This window comes from Triticum aestivum, chromosome 6B (assembly GCF_018294505.1).
Source record: "Triticum aestivum cultivar Chinese Spring chromosome 6B, IWGSC CS RefSeq v2.1, whole genome shotgun sequence".
Taxonomy (NCBI): domain Eukaryota; kingdom Viridiplantae; phylum Streptophyta; class Magnoliopsida; order Poales; family Poaceae; genus Triticum; species Triticum aestivum.
In genome coordinates, this window is record NC_057810.1 from 235,266,729 (window position 1) to 235,282,083 (window position 15,355).

Below are 15,355 nucleotides of genomic sequence, written 5' to 3' on the forward strand. Positions count from 1 at the left end.
ACCCAATCTATTCACAAATTCTTCATGTGCGTTCTATTTGAAACTCGTCCAAAATCTTCACTGTGTCCTGTCAGCTGAAGAAATTGCGAATGGAACTTTAAAACTAATCTTATCCAAACTTTCGGTTTTGCCGCTCAAACCGTCCCGTTTCCCACGATAGACTTATCTATTCACCCACGATCTAACATGATCTCCACTATTCAGTACGTGGGTGACACATGTCAAGCGAATGAGAAGGGCCAGGGGCCCGTTCGTCCTAAATCTTCGGGCGAACAGTTTTTCACTGCGACTATAAATACCCCTCACCCTTCCTCACTTCCTTTACTCCGCTCAACCGCTCTCTCCCACACTCAAGATTCTCAAACCCTAGCGACGCCTCTACTCCATCATCGCCGGAGAGGAAGAGCTTCACTGCCTTGACCTCGTCGCCGTCGTACTCCCGCCGGCTGCGGAAATCTTCACTCCGCCGCTGCCGTAGTTGTCTTCCTCTGCCAAGTTAGGGCGTGGAAGATCTGAACTGACGAGCTTCTAATCTACTCTTCTCAATTCGTCGTGTTCTTCAATCAGGGTAATTAAAAGTTACTTTTACTGCCCTCTTTGATTCAGTTTTTCTCCACAAAATCTTCAAAGGTGTTTTATTCTTCAAATTCTCACACACAAAACACCTCACAAATTATCTGTTCTTGATTCGTTTTCCTAAGCTTCATTTTCTTCAAGATTCCTCAATTGTGTGGACTGTAGATTTATACAACTCTGGAACCTAAGACAAAGTACGCTTAGTGAAATTCCTCAAGACTCATCTGGTCAAATTCCTCAAACTTGTTCATTTTGAAAACCTGCTAAGAACGCATATGACCTCTTCAAATTCCTCGCAACTGTACTCTGTTCACAGGTACTCATGTCCGCTGCTGAATCACTAGGCTCTCATCAACTTAACTCATTTGCAGGGTTCCTTGAAGAAAAATTGCATACTTCTTCAGAGTGTTCAATTGTTCAAATTCCTCATCTGAAGAATATGGCTGAAGGTAAGAAACCGCAGAAAGGAGGAAAGAAGCCTGAGGTCATGACTGCTTTGAGATCCCTGATGACATTTATAAGGACTATTGCACACCTGATGAGGCCAAGTTCGGCAAAGAGAACAAAAATCAGCGCAAGGTGCGCATACAGAGGATTGAAAGGAGATGGGCAAGAGAATGGAGGGAGTACAGATATGTTACTCCAAAGTATATGAAGAAATTTGCTCTAAATCCTCCATGCCCAAGAGCTCCATTGGCACCTGGCCAAGTAGCTGATCCTACCAGCATCAAGCGTGGTGAGGATTTTCCTGAAGAATGGGCCAGGCGTCAAGCCAAGTTGGCTAGACAAGCCAAAGAAGCAGTGAGGAAATTTAATGAAGACTCTGTTGCTGCTGCTGCCACAAAGGCCTCTGACAAGCCTAGGAAATCTATGGCAAAGAAGCCCGCACACAAGCCAAGTGCTTCATCAACTGTGCCCTCACGGCCAAGTTCCTCAGCAACGCCCTCACGGCCAGTATCTTCAAAGCCCTCACGACCAATTCCTCATGTTGGTCCTGCTCCTCCAAAGTCCTCAGTTGCTCCGGCAAAGTCCTCAACACCTGTACATCTGGCTACATGCCGAAGGACTACAGGCATCTCCATTGCCTCTGGTGTCTTAGCAAGTTTCTCAGCTGCACCAAATTCTTCATCTGGCCCCACTCTGCTGAAGACAAAGGCCACTGCTGGACGAGGTCCTCGCCTAGTCCGAAGAAGAAACAAGTTGCCTTCCATGTGCCATCTGACGATGAAGCTGATGATGAAGAACTTGCAGATATCATCAGAGACAGGCAGGAAAGGGCCGCTAGAGCCAAAGGCACAAATGTGCCACTGCTTTTGGATCCTAAAGTGATCCTCGACTACATTGATCTCTGGCACAAGGACCCAAACACTCCTATGCCTGATTTTCATCTAAAACCTGGCCAAAGTCACGTGCTGACCCACTTCATCAATGAAGAAAAATGGAAATTTGAGAAGGCCAGGCAAATCAAGAAGGCTCAGTTCAGGAAAGAGAAGTACCTGAAGAACAATGTCGTCAAAATGACACCTGATGAACTCCTCAAGATCCAGTCTGAGATCAAAACACTCAGCGACAACTTCAATTCCTATTATGCTGATTGGCAAGGAGCCAAAGTCAGGTTTGTTAAACTGACCGAGAAGTTCACCAATGTTGCAGAACCATCGCAACATGAAATTCCTCATGTTGAAGGCTCTGCTCAGCAAACTGAAGAACATGCCAGCAACACTGATGATTCTCAGCTTGCTGAAGAAAATGCTAGTTCCAGAGCTGATGACTCCATCCCAGCTGCTGAAGAAACTGCCAGGGAATCCACTAGTGGTGCGCCTGAAGAAACTGAAGAAGTCAGGGCAACTGCATCAGCTGCACCTGAGGAAATTCAACCAGATTCCTCAGCTCCTCCTGCGCCTACACCAACTCCTACCCTTCCATCTGCATCAGATGTGAGGAAGACCAAGGCTGCAGGGAAAGCTGTAGTGAAGAAAAGGAAAGCATCATCTGCTTCAGATTCTTTAGCTCCGAAGAAAATGAAGACTATGACCAGCTCTTATGAAAACCCTATTGATGTTGTTCGGATTTCCACCATGACATCAAAGGAACTTGTTCCTTATGGTGTAGAATATGTGATCCCCGGTGGATCTGATGAAGAACATCATTCTGCTGCTTCGTCAGAGCAGATTGATGAAGAAATTGAAGTGGATACGATCCCTTCAACTCCTGCTGCTTCCTCGCCCATGCCTCAGTTCACAGCTGAAGAGGCTGGCGTTGAAGAACTTGAAGACGAAGACGTGGACATTGGATGCACCACGCCTGTGATGAATGATGACTTTTGGGAAAGTCAGCATCCAAATTCTCCACACTTCACCCCACTACAGCAAATACCTCAGTCCCCTGCACCAACTGTTCAAATGGGCTCTGAAGAAACTCATCCCACTCATCTGTGCATGAAGAAATTCCAGCCACTAGTGCTGAAGAAACTACTGCTGCTGATACCTGAACATGCAGACTGCCACTAAAGAGGAACCAGAAATTCCTCAGCCTGAAGAACCTGAGATTGTGATTCCTGAGGTTGTGATGCAACTCACTGACACTCCTGTGCCCAAGCCAAAGGATCCTTCTCAAAGAAGCAAAAGTTCAAGGCTGTTGATTTCTTCAACGAGCATGTGTTCTTCACTGACTATAATCCCTATGATTCTGCTCGCATAAGGAAGAGGCGTTTCTGGACTGCTAGTCAAGCAAACTTCTATTCCTCTATGCTATTCGACAAAGACAAAGTCTTCGAGCATGCACACATTCCTCACGTGGACATGGAATCTCTGCCGTGCTTCGAGCCAGTCCTCAGTGTTCTTCACGATGCTGGATTACTGAATTTCAGCACTGACATCTGTGATTGGAATGAAGAACTCATTCTTCAATTCTATGCGACGCTGCACATCACAGGAAATTCTGAAGATGTGAACACTTGGGTGCTGGACTGGATGTCTGAAAATACTCACTACAAGGCACCAGCAACTGAATTGCTTCGTGTCCTCCCACTCAGTCCTCCCCTTGATGGTGCTCGTTGCATCTACAATGAACCTGAGCTTACAAATCATTACATGCAAGTGCTGATGAAGCCTTTGAAGCCAGGGCAGGCCCCACGAACCAAATTCCTCGTCAAGGAATTACTGTATGTGCCACCGACTGTCCATCGCATTCTGACAAAGACAATGAGTCCTATCAAAGGCCACGACTCAAATGATGAAGAAGTCGTTGGCATCATGAAGAATATGCTTTTCAATATCATTCATGGCGTTCCCATTAACTTCCATGATTTCTTCATGAGGACTCTGGCCAATATTGCTATGTCACCGTTTGAGCTGAAGCCTTATGCACCATGGATTATGAAATTCATCAGGACAAGGTCTTCACTCAACTATAAGGCTGATACTCTGAACCATGGCAGTTTCTTGCCTCCAATTGAAGTCCTCAAAAGGACATATTCCTCAGCTGATGACAAAGGCAAGGCAACTGCTGTGATAGATGAAGGCATTCGTCCATTGGATGGTCAATTTCGCAAGGCTGCATCTTACTCCACCAATGATGACTCTGCCACACATGATTCTGCCGCCAACACCTCTGCCAAGCAAATTCCTCAAGCCACAGCTCCCAGGGTGATGACTGATCGTGAGTTACTCCTCAGTCTTCATCAGAAAGTTGATCGCAATCATAAATGGGTCAAGCGTCAGTTTGGTTCAATTCTTCACAACATGACCTCAACCCACAATGCAGTGAGGAAAAACCAATACTACCTCCATGAAACCTTCAACCGTACCTGGGCTGTTCTATCTCATATCTACAGTGCAGATGATCTGAAGAGCATGGGTCTCAAGAAAGAATTTGACTGGTCTGCACCTCCACCGAAGAAATTCAAGAAGGTCAAGGTTCCTTCCTTGGAAGCCAGCTCCTATTCTTCATCGCGCGCCACTGATGAAAATGAAGACTTGGACGACACTGCGGCAGGCCCTACTACGACAACCAACCCCGACAACGCTGGCGCTCCTCCATCAACTTGATAATCTTCAGGGGCGTTAGTCCTCAGTTTCGATCCTTTTGGTCATTCGATGACAAAGGGGGAGAAATCTGAGTTAGTCTTCAAGCGGGTCTATTATATGGGCGTTTTTTTGTTAAGTTACAACTCTCGCTCTTCTGAAACTTTTATTGGATCGAGTTGTAATCTTAAACCCGATGGTGCTCTGATACTTTTGATGCACTGTGCTCTGATTTTGCATGCTTATTCCTCGTTAATATTATTGCTCGCATGCTGAATCTCTTCAGGCACCATATTTCATCATGCATTTCAAATTCTTCATATTATATGTCAATGCATGTATGAATTACAAGATATAGGGGGAGATCTCCATGATTCAACTCTTCAAGTGTGCATTGCTTCAAAAGCAAATTCCTCACTATGCACATCTTCAGGGGGAGTTCTTCTATATCTTGCAATCAAATTCCTCAATATCAGTACTTACACTTCATATGTTTATCCCCGTTGAAAACTTAACCTATATTGTCATCAATCACCAAAAAGGGGGAGATTGTAAGTGCATCTAGTGCCCCTTAGTGATTTTGGTGTATTGAAGACTTATAGGTTAAGGGACTAATGTGTTTATGAGTGTACACAGGTCTATAAGTCTATGAGGAGTTTGATATTTACAGAGAAAGTCGACCCCTAAAAATGAATATCTTCGACTGAAGATTTTGGTATTCCTGAAGACTTTCATGAAGACTTTGAAAGTGAAGAAATTGGTGTGTCCGTGAAGACTTGATATTCATGCGAGGAATATGAAGCTTGAAGACTTTCGTTTTCATAGTTTTGTTTTTCTCTTTCTTGAGTCATAGGAAACACCGTACTGTTAAAGGGGGTCGAGGAAATACTAAGGAAAAATTTCCATGTGATGCTCAACTCAAAATCCTACACCTACCAATCCCTTCGAGTGAAGCCATTGGAAATCTCATACAGTTCAGTCAATTTCTTCAGTGACAGAGACGAAGTTCTTCTGGTCGCTGAGGAATTTGTTCTGACTGAGGAGTTAGGAATTCGCCAGTGCGGATTGCCTACACAGTGAGGAACATGATAGCCCTGAGGAATTTGAGAGTCAAATTTCCGACCGTTGCTGTGCTTCGCGCCAGCTGTCCCAAAATATCTTATCCACATAACGGTCATATCATTGAAGGGCATTTATGTCTTATCATGTCGGGCTGCTCCCTAGGCTATAAATAGCCGCCCCCTACAACCACTAGCTGGTTGGCTGCTCCGAGAGAAACTGACACTTGTCATTTGAGAGCAACCCATCCTCCGAGGACTTTGAGTGAAAATCATCGAGTGAGGAAAATCCAAACCCAAACACCCACAAACCCAAAGTGATTGAGCATCACTGAAGAGATTGATCCTGCATGGATCCGACGCTTGTTACCTTTGAAGACTGTGCTTCTTCCAGACGGTTAGGCGTCATGGTCTAGAGCATCCAAGAGGAATTGTGGATCGCCGAGTGACCAAAGTCTGTGAAGGTTTGGAAGTCGCCTGAAGACTTACCACGAGTGATTGGACGGGGTCTGTGTGACCTTAGTTCAAGGAGAATACGGTGAGGACTTGGTGTCCTGAGCTGCGTGCTCAGTGACTGGGTGTCCGGGACTGTGTGTCCTCGAGTTTAAATACTCAGCCGCTCCAACCAGACGTACAACTGAGACAGCAGTTGGAACTGGTCTACCAAATCATTGTCTTCACCAACCCTACTGGTTCTATTTCCTCAACTCTTTCATTTCCTCATTACTGTGTTGAGTAGTTGTTCATATCTGTGTTTGAAGACTTTGACTGAAGACTTTCTCAATTTCCTCAGTTCAATTTCTTCAGTCTGTTTGTCTTCATCTTGTGTTATCCTGTGTTTACGCTTTCTGTACTCTGTGATTGTCTTCATTTCATCATGATGACTGTGCATGTCTTCTGTTATGCTTACTTCTGAGTACTTATTCCGCTGCAAGTAGTTCTTCGCTAAGGAATTTCCTCACCGGCAAATTCCTCAGTGAAGAATTCATAAAAATCGCCTATTCACCCCCCCTCTAGTCGATATAACGCACTTTCAATAGGAACTTTGTATAAGTCATGAAGAAAGCAATAGCAACATACTAAATGATCAAGTGCTAAGCTAACGGAATGGGTCAAGTCAATCACATCATTCTCCTAATGATGTGATCCCGTTAATCAAATGACAACACATGTCTATGGTTAGGAAACATAACCGTCTTTGATTAATGAGCTAGTCAAGTAGAGGCATACTAGTGACATTAAGTTTGTCTATGTATTCACACATGTATCATGTTTCCGGTTAATACAATTATAACATGAATAATAAACATTTATCATGATATGAGGAAATAGATAATAACTTTATTATTGCCTCTAGGGCATATTTCCTTTAGTAACTAGGGCTCGTTTCAGACTCTGAAATGCCTTGTCTGCCAATGGAGTCCAGACAAACACCGCTCCTTTCTTGAGCATATCATTCAGCGGTAGGCTGAGCAGACCAAAAAATTTGATAGATTTTCGATAGTATCCTGCCAGTCGTAGAAATCCTCTTAACTCTTTGACATTGGACGGTTGCTCCCAGTTCTGCACTGCCCGAACATGCTCTGGTAAGGTGGACACTCCATCCCCGCTGATCTGATGCCCTAGATATGCGATCTGATTTGTGGCAAATGTACACTTGGAGCGCTTGGCCACTAACTCGTTGTCTGCTAGCAGTTGCAGGACTTGACGTAAGAGAGTGAGATGTTGTTGAAATTTAACTGAGTGGATCAGGATGTCATCCATGAAAGCCAACACTCCTTTGCGCAATACTGGCAACAAGACAAAGTTCACAACCGACTGAAACATGCTAGGGCCTCCTGTAACCCCGTATGGCAGCACTCGAAACTGAAAGTGTCCTTGGTGGGTTGTGAAGGCCGTCTTCTCTTCGTCTTCTTCCACCAGACGTATCTGGTGGTATCCCGCGCGCAAGTCCAATTTGGAGAACCAGTGCGAGCCTGCAAGCTCATCCAACAATTCATCGATGACAGGTAGGGGAAAACACTTCTTCACTGTGATTGCATTCAGGTGACGAAAGTCGACACAAAGGCGCCATGTTTGATCCTTCTTCTTCACAAGTAGAACTGGGGAGGAGAAGGGGCTCACACTTGGAACAATCAACCCTTGCTTCAACATTTCTACGACTTGTTTTTCAATCTCAGATTTCTGCTCTGGGGTGTATCGATAGGGTCTGATATTAACTGGTTTGGTCCCTTCCAACAGCTGAATTTTGTGATCCCACACTCGATGTTTAGGTAAAGTGGTTGGTTCAGCGGACACTTGCTGAAACTCCTCGAGAATTGCCGCCACTGCTGGGTGCTGCTCCCCAGACTCCTGGCTGTTCACGGCATCTATCACACTACACAAAAGAACTACATGTGCCACTGCATGTTGCTCCTCTAGTTCCTGCAGCTGAGCAGCTGAAGTCTGTTCGACTGGTTGTAATTGAGGCTGCACACCGACAAGCTCAATCCATTGCTCATGATGCTGAAACTGCAACTGCTTCTGCTCCCAGTCGATCCACATAGGTCCACAGCGCTGCAGCCAGTCCATGCCCATAACAACATCATAGCAGCCCAACGATAACACCCGGAGGTCAGTTTCAAACACTTGCCCTTGCGTTGTCCACGAGCATCGAGGGATCATGCTGTCACATTGAAGAATTCCCCCATCAGCAATCTTAACAGATGAACAGTTGGTCTTCTGCACTCGATGAGGCATCGCAGCGGCCACTGCCTGACTCAGAAAACTATGAGAACTGCCAGAATCTACCAAGACCAAGACTTCCTTAGACTCAATCATCCCCACTAATCGAACTATGTGTGGTGTAGTCTGCCCTGTAGTGGCTAGTTTGGAGATGGACATGAGTACTTCGTCATCTGACTCTGCTTCTGGCTGCTCTTGATAGTGTTGGTCAGCTTGAAGGAGTTCCAGTAATTCTTCCACCACATGCAATTGGACCGTGGCGACACACTGGTGGCCTTGGCCCCAGCGTTCCCCACATTTGAAGCATAAGCCCCGTGCGCGACGATAGTTGCGGAGCGCGGCGACCGATCATCACCCGCCCGTGGACGGTCTGGTGGATTGGTCGCGTCGACGCCGCGTCTGTCTTCAGCCGCAATCGGCGCTCCCGGCACCGTAGCGCGAGCTGGTGGTGCTCTGAGCGCTATCAGCGGCCGAGCGCCTCCGCGCTGTACTGGCCCCTCCTGCCGATGGTACTCCCGCCTTGGCAACGCCTCCAGTAGCTCTTCCTGCATCGAAGCCAAAGAAAAAGTGGAGTCCAAGTCCTTTGATTGATGAAGAACTACACTAGCCCGAATTTCGTGTCTCAATCCTTCCAAAAATTGGGTAGTGAAAAACACATGATCAAATGAAGGATTATGCGCAAGTAACTGGTGCATGAGTTCCTCGAATTGCAGCATGTAATTGTGCACGGTGCCTGTCTGATGCAGTGCGCGGAACTGACGAAAGTGAGCTTGATACTACTCCCAGCCAAATTTTCCGCATAGTGCCGCGCACAATTCCTCCCATGACATCGATTCGCTCTGTGACTCATGCAATTGCAACCAACGGGCCGTGTTGCCGGTGAAGTGAAGGGTAGCCACACGCACCCAGAGATCTGAGTGAACACCATAGACTGAAAAATACTTTTCGCAACGAGTTCGCCAGAATTGGGGATTTTCTCCATCGAAGGGAGGAAAATCCAGTTTGGGCAATGACCAACTAAACGGAGTGGAGTGTGGTGCGGGCGGCTCGATCACTGTCGTATGGTTGGTAAGGGAGGAGGAAGGCCCGGTCAAGAACGTACCCTTGACCGGAGGCAGCAAATGGGTGGTGACCACGCCATATGTCTGGCCCCCGGTGTCGTCGATCTCGCCGCGGCCTCGTGGCCCGTGGTGGTCGGGGGCGCTCATAGTTGTCGTCGCCGCCGGTCACACCACCGTGTCGCCCTCCGGGATAGGATCCGGAGGCGCCGCCAGGGTCGGGTGAAGGGCGATGCGCCCCACTTGGGTACGCAGCTCATCCACTTGTTGCTGGAGATGGGACACCGTCGGCCTCCAAAGTTCCAACGACGTCTGGATCGCGTCGAATCGGGCCTCGCTGGCCACTCTGCCGTCGTTGACCGATTTGATGAGCACGGCGAGTTGCTCCTCCATCTCCGCCGTCTTGAGTGCTTGTTTGGTGTGGTAGACTGGACCTCTGATACCAGATGTAACGTGCCTTGCTCGTGGCGGATCTGGGTGGCGAAGGGAAGGGTGGAAGATGGGGATCTATTGCTTAGAAGGGAAGGAAGGAGTTCTGCAGATCAGCTCCGATACAAGTCGAGTACAAAATGCATACCCACTCCCACACACACGCTAGACTATATGTAGCGGCCGCCAGTTGGCATCCGTATCCAATCGTTGCGCATCTCCTCGTCACGCCTTGTCCACATAGTTGTCGACTGGGTCAATGGTTCCTTGACTTGGGCCGGCCTGGCTCCGAGGCCCATCGTCAGGTGGCTCCAGGGTGGCCTTGACAAGGCCTCTCACAAGCCGCTACGGCCTAGGTAGAACGTGACAGGGCTAAACTGTTGGTCACTCAGACAAATGACCCACAGTACTAGTACTGAAAACAGAAGAGCCTCATAAAAGTCATGAGTGACTAAGGTGCATTACAAAATCCATAAACTTGACGGCATAATCCCAAGTTTAGAGTTACACTGATCTCATCCGGCTGTCGGTCGACCGCTACCAACCACGCGGATCTCGGGCAGCAGGAGCCGGCCTGCGAAGCTCGCTCTCGCCGTGGGCGAAGCGGCAGCCGTCGCCATAGGTGCAGGATCCTCTGGCGAAGTGCGCGCACAGCCTGGTCTTGACGCCGTTATATCGCCCTCCGCCGGGCACCGGGAGATGCTCCCAGACCATGGCGCTGGCGTGCTTGATCTGCTCTGGCGTGCCCTCCAGCTCCACGTTCTTCAAGCCGGCGTCCCGCTCGTGGTCGCGGATGCGCAGCCTGGCGCCGCTGGCCCGGGATATCTCCTTTATGGTCGCTCCGCCCCGCCCGATGACGGCGCCTGCGAGGGACGCGTCCACGCTGATCTTGGCCGTCGCCCAAGCGCCGAAGCTCGCCGGAGCTGCGTTGGGCGGCGTCGGTGCTCTGAGTGCATGGTCGCCGGTGGGGCTTGGTTGGTCCATGCCCATGGGTGGCGGCGTTGGATTGAGCCTGGCAAGCTCCTCCGCGCCTTGTGCTGGAGCTGGAGCTGGGCCACTCGGGATGCTCGTTTCAGCGACGGCCTGGGAGCCGCCCGGGATGTCGTGGATGAAGTGGCAGTTGGAGCCAAAGCGGCAACCTGCGGTGCTGCACGATGGGGAACAAGAAAGTGATCAGATCCCGTATTGATGCCGAAATCAGGGAAGCTGGTTGTTCAGTGACTAGCTGAGACACTACAATCACAATGCAAACAACAATGTTCTACTATAATACAAATTCGGCAAGCTTAAGAGCCATCGAACCCATCCATACAATCCAACTCGCCCATCATGTTCATTTAGCGCTGTCCGAGAAAGGGATTACCTGAAGAACCTGACGCATGGCTTGGATTTGCTTCCTGCGCCTGCTTCAAACGCCTCCGGCTCTGTTACACCAAAACAATCGGTCATGCGGTTCCAAGTTCATACGACAGTACTGTACTATATACAGCATACGCGTCGTAGAATGGATCTGGAGACGAAACGAGCAAGCCAGTTTCGTCTGCACTCATTTGGCTCGCTCACCTCGGTTTCGCCGAGGCAGTTCCTGATCCCCTAGGCCTCCAGGTGCACCTCCAGCCGAGCGGGCGGCCAGAGTTTGGGAAGGAGCCCACAGTGCCGCGTCATCGGGGTGCTTGGACAAGTCGGCGTCGGCGGGCAGCAGCTTGCATGCCTCCAAGCTGCCGACGGCGAGCAGGAGCTCCCTCGAGTACGTCATCCTCTCCATCCGCCTCGCGATGACGGCATCCCTCTCCTCCTCCTCCCTTGCAACGACCGGCCGGTCAGATTAATCGCATAAGTTGGGAAGGAATTAACGACGCGCATGCCTCCGTCAGTCGGCAGACCGCACGACGGTCGCTGTACGAACGAACGAGCGTACCTCGGCATAGTGGCATCATCACGAGGCGCCGAGGGCGAGCTCATCTCGCCGGCGGCGGAAATTTTCAGCCTAATACATTTACTGTGGTTCACTGAATCTCTCCGCGATACTCCCTCCGTTCCATAATGTAGTGCCTATAGATTTTTGCAAAAGTCAACCATTACAAACTTTGACTAAATTTATAGAGAAAAATAGGTACATCTAGAATACCAAATGCACATCATTGGATGCATCATGAGTTATATTTTCAGAATGTACATGTTTGGTATTATAGATGTAGACAGTTTTCTCTATACATTTGGTCAAAGTTGACAAAGTTTGACTTCCACAAAAATCTATAGGCACTACATTATGGAATGAAGGGAGTATATTGTAAATAATCCGGGGGTGGGGGAGGCCAGTGGACGTACGGCCGGCGACGCCCCTCCTATGCTGCCATGCTGGGGATACTGGTAATTGAAGCGATTGATTAATGCGAACGAGGCGTCTATTGTGACGTTGATCCATGCATGGCGACGATTGGCTGGTGCAACTGCTTCAACCGCTGCATGCGCGAGATGTAGCGAGCTTCTTCAACTCCCCATGCTTATTAATGTGGGCAGAGCACAAACGTTGAGACGCAGACCAAGAGTCTGAGCCTCTGAGGTAGTAAGAGGGTGCTTGGATACAAGGGACTATTTTTAGTCTGACTAAAAATAGTCTTTTTTAGAGGCTAAAGTTCCAAGCACCCCTGACTAAAGAGAGGCTAGGACTAGTCTTGAGGCTAAAATCTTTTAGTCATGGGAAACCTACTAAAATATGTATTAGCTCTCTCTCTCCTCATTTAATTCCTCTCTTTAGTTCTGGATTAGAGGGTTTGGAGGATAATAAATGCTCAATAACTAGATTTTAGTCTCTTTAGTATTTGGATCCAAGCATGGGTGAGACTAGCAAGTTTTAGTCTCACTACTTTTAGTCATGGGACTAAAACGTATCCAAGCATGCTCTAAATCGTGTTGCTGGTCAGTGTTGCGACTCTGCGACTCAACATGTCTCCCCCGGCCTCGGCAACGTCACTGGGAGGTTCAGGTTTCAACATGAAAGTTCAGAGGCCGACTTGGAGTACATCAAGTTCAAGTTCAGGTTTCAACATGAAAGTCCAGATGCCGACTTGTAGGAAATGAAACATGTCAAGCTTTCAACTAATAAAACCACAAAAGGCCGATAGAAGTCATGACAGATATGAAAATCCATAAAATCGATGGCATTATCCCAAAGACAATCAGAGAATAAATCTTCAGCCTTCAAGGGTTCACAGTTACACTGACTAATGGGTGGGTAGATCAACCTCACGCGGCAGCCGACTTGCGCAGTTCGTTTTCGCCGTGGGCAAAGTGGCATCTGTCGCCAAACGTGCACGATCCTTTCGTGAAGTTGTCGCACAGCTTGGTCTTGAAGTTCCTTCCCTGCCCACCGGCGCCGCCGCGGTGATATCCTCCGGCCAGGTTCTCACTCGGCGGAGGGGTGTTGGCGCCGCCGCTGATCCTGAAGAACAACTCCCTGAGCATGGCGCTGGCGTTGTTGATCTGATCAAACGTGCCCTCGAGCTCAATGTTTTTCAAGGCCTTGTTTGATTCGTGGTCCCGGATGGCCAGCTTGGCCCCGGTGACTCGGGATATCTGCTTTGTGTTGACTCCATCCCGCCCGATGATGCCACCTACGAGGGACGCATCGACACTGACCTTGGCTGTGGAAGAAGCCCCGAAGCCTGCTGGGGTGGTCATGGCAGGGCTCGGCATTGCCGGAGGTCCAAAGTGGCCGGTGGGCCTTGGTCCCATATGGGGTGGCATGGAATTGTTGATGAACGTGTGTTTGCCGAGCTCCCTCTCACCATGCGCAAAGTGGCACTTGTCGCCCCATTTGCATCCCTCCGCAGTGTTATACTTGTTGCACAATTTAGTCTTGACAGTTGGTGTAGGGGGGCCATCTGGAACAGCAGATCCTGCGGGCATTCTTCCTTGGGGATGTGCAAATGCTTGGCCACCCAGGTTGCTCATCTTTGCAACAGCCTGCTGGCCACTGGGGAAGTAATGGAGGAAATGGCAACCCTCGCCAAAGGGGCAACCAGCAGTACTGCACAAACAGAATAAGATGTGGGTAAGTAACTTAATTAGCAAAACAATTCATTTAAGCACAACTGATATTGACTAGGAGGATTTAGGCATGAGAGTTCATAAGCCACAGGGCTCATGAATATGATTACAGGTGTTGATAGCATCTGAACAACAATAAACATTCTAGGGCAAACTTTGCTGAACCCAGGAGACATTGTGGAGTACAATCCAAATGGACAGAAGAAAAGTTCTACAGTGACTGATGTTCTGATATTACAGTGAACTAATCTACATTTTTAATGTTTATTGATAATAATCATTTCTTTCGGTTGGCTCATTCTGCATCACCAAATCACAAGCAGTTTGGAGGACAAGAAACTATTCATGTGTGTTTCAGCAAAAGAAAAAATGAACAGTTCCATAGTCAACATTGTCAGTTTGGTCAAAGTACTTAAATATTGATGTTTGTTGAACGTCTATTTCAGGAAAGCTCTTTTACGGATCATAAGTTCAAATTTTGTTACTCCCTCATGATTAAGTATCACAAGCTTGTGATGCTTCAGTGACTCAACAAGAAACTGTTGATGGACATATAATTTAAACCATACAGTAAGACTATTCATGCATGTACCAAATGTTAGAATAAATAGTATATATCAAAAAGGATATGTGTGGCAGAATTTCAGGTGTCCAACTCATATATTCAATCTTCGTTTCTCTCAATTTGATAAGAGGCTGTATCATGATATTACTGGCTGGTTGTTCGTCTGAAAAGCAGTTACATATCCTTATACTGTTCTTGCACTCTCACATATTCAGAAGCGATTTTGCACAACCCATGCACATTCCAACTTTTACTCCAGTGGAAGTTCTTAAAGCATCAGAAGATGCAATTTTGGAGATGTAAAAATTTACATCTCCAAAAAAGAGACAACTCCACCAGATGATGGAAATTGGTGATGTAAAAGTGCAACTCCAATACATGATGCAAATGGAGATGTAAAAACTAGAATTGGGGCGGCTGAGCGGCGGCTGCCGAAACGCAGCGTTCGAATCGGGGCGGCTGCCGAAACGCAGCGTTCGAATCGGGGCGGCGGCCGCGGGGCAAAAGTTGTGCGACGGGGCGGCGGTGGGTGTAGGGGCTAGGCAGTGGCTTGGTGGTGGCGGATGAGCGGCAGTGACAGCGGAAACGGCGTCGGGGATGAACTGGGCGGCGGCGGTGGAGCGGCGAAAAATATGGTCGATTCGCAGCGTGCGGGCAGAGCGGCGGTGCGGTGGTGGCTAGGCGGGTGCTTGGCGGTTGGGTGGTGGCTGCAGCGACGGTGGCCGGGACGAACCGGGCGGCAGCGGTGGAGCGGCGGAAAATACATCCGATTCACGGTGTGTGGGAAGAGCAGCGATGCAGTGGTGGCTGGGCGGGTGCGTGGCTGCGGTGACGGCGGCGGGGACGAGCCGGGCGGCGACAGTGGAGCAG

General features: G+C 48.5%; 2 protein-coding genes across 2 annotated transcripts; both read right to left on the bottom strand.

Annotated features, from left to right (window-relative positions):
* Nucleotides 1-10,097: 10,097 nt before the first annotated feature.
* On the bottom strand, nt 10,098-11,846 carry LOC123136749 (zinc finger CCCH domain-containing protein 14-like). Its single transcript, XM_044556237.1, has 3 exons — nt 11,434-11,846; nt 11,234-11,294; nt 10,098-11,017 (listed from the first exon to the last, which is right to left on the bottom strand). The coding sequence occupies exons 1-3, from the start codon at nt 11,633-11,635 to the stop codon at nt 10,408-10,410; spliced, it is 873 nt and encodes a 290-aa protein (XP_044412172.1). The 5' UTR covers nt 11,636-11,846; the 3' UTR covers nt 10,098-10,407.
* Nucleotides 11,847-12,989: 1,143 nt separating this feature from the next.
* LOC123136750 (zinc finger CCCH domain-containing protein 14-like) lies at nt 12,990-13,914 on the bottom strand. Its single transcript, XM_044556238.1, has one exon. It carries the CDS (start codon nt 13,822-13,824, stop codon nt 13,117-13,119), a length of 708 nt encoding a protein of 235 aa, XP_044412173.1. The 5' UTR covers nt 13,825-13,914; the 3' UTR covers nt 12,990-13,116.
* Nucleotides 13,915-15,355: the final 1,441 nt, after the last annotated feature.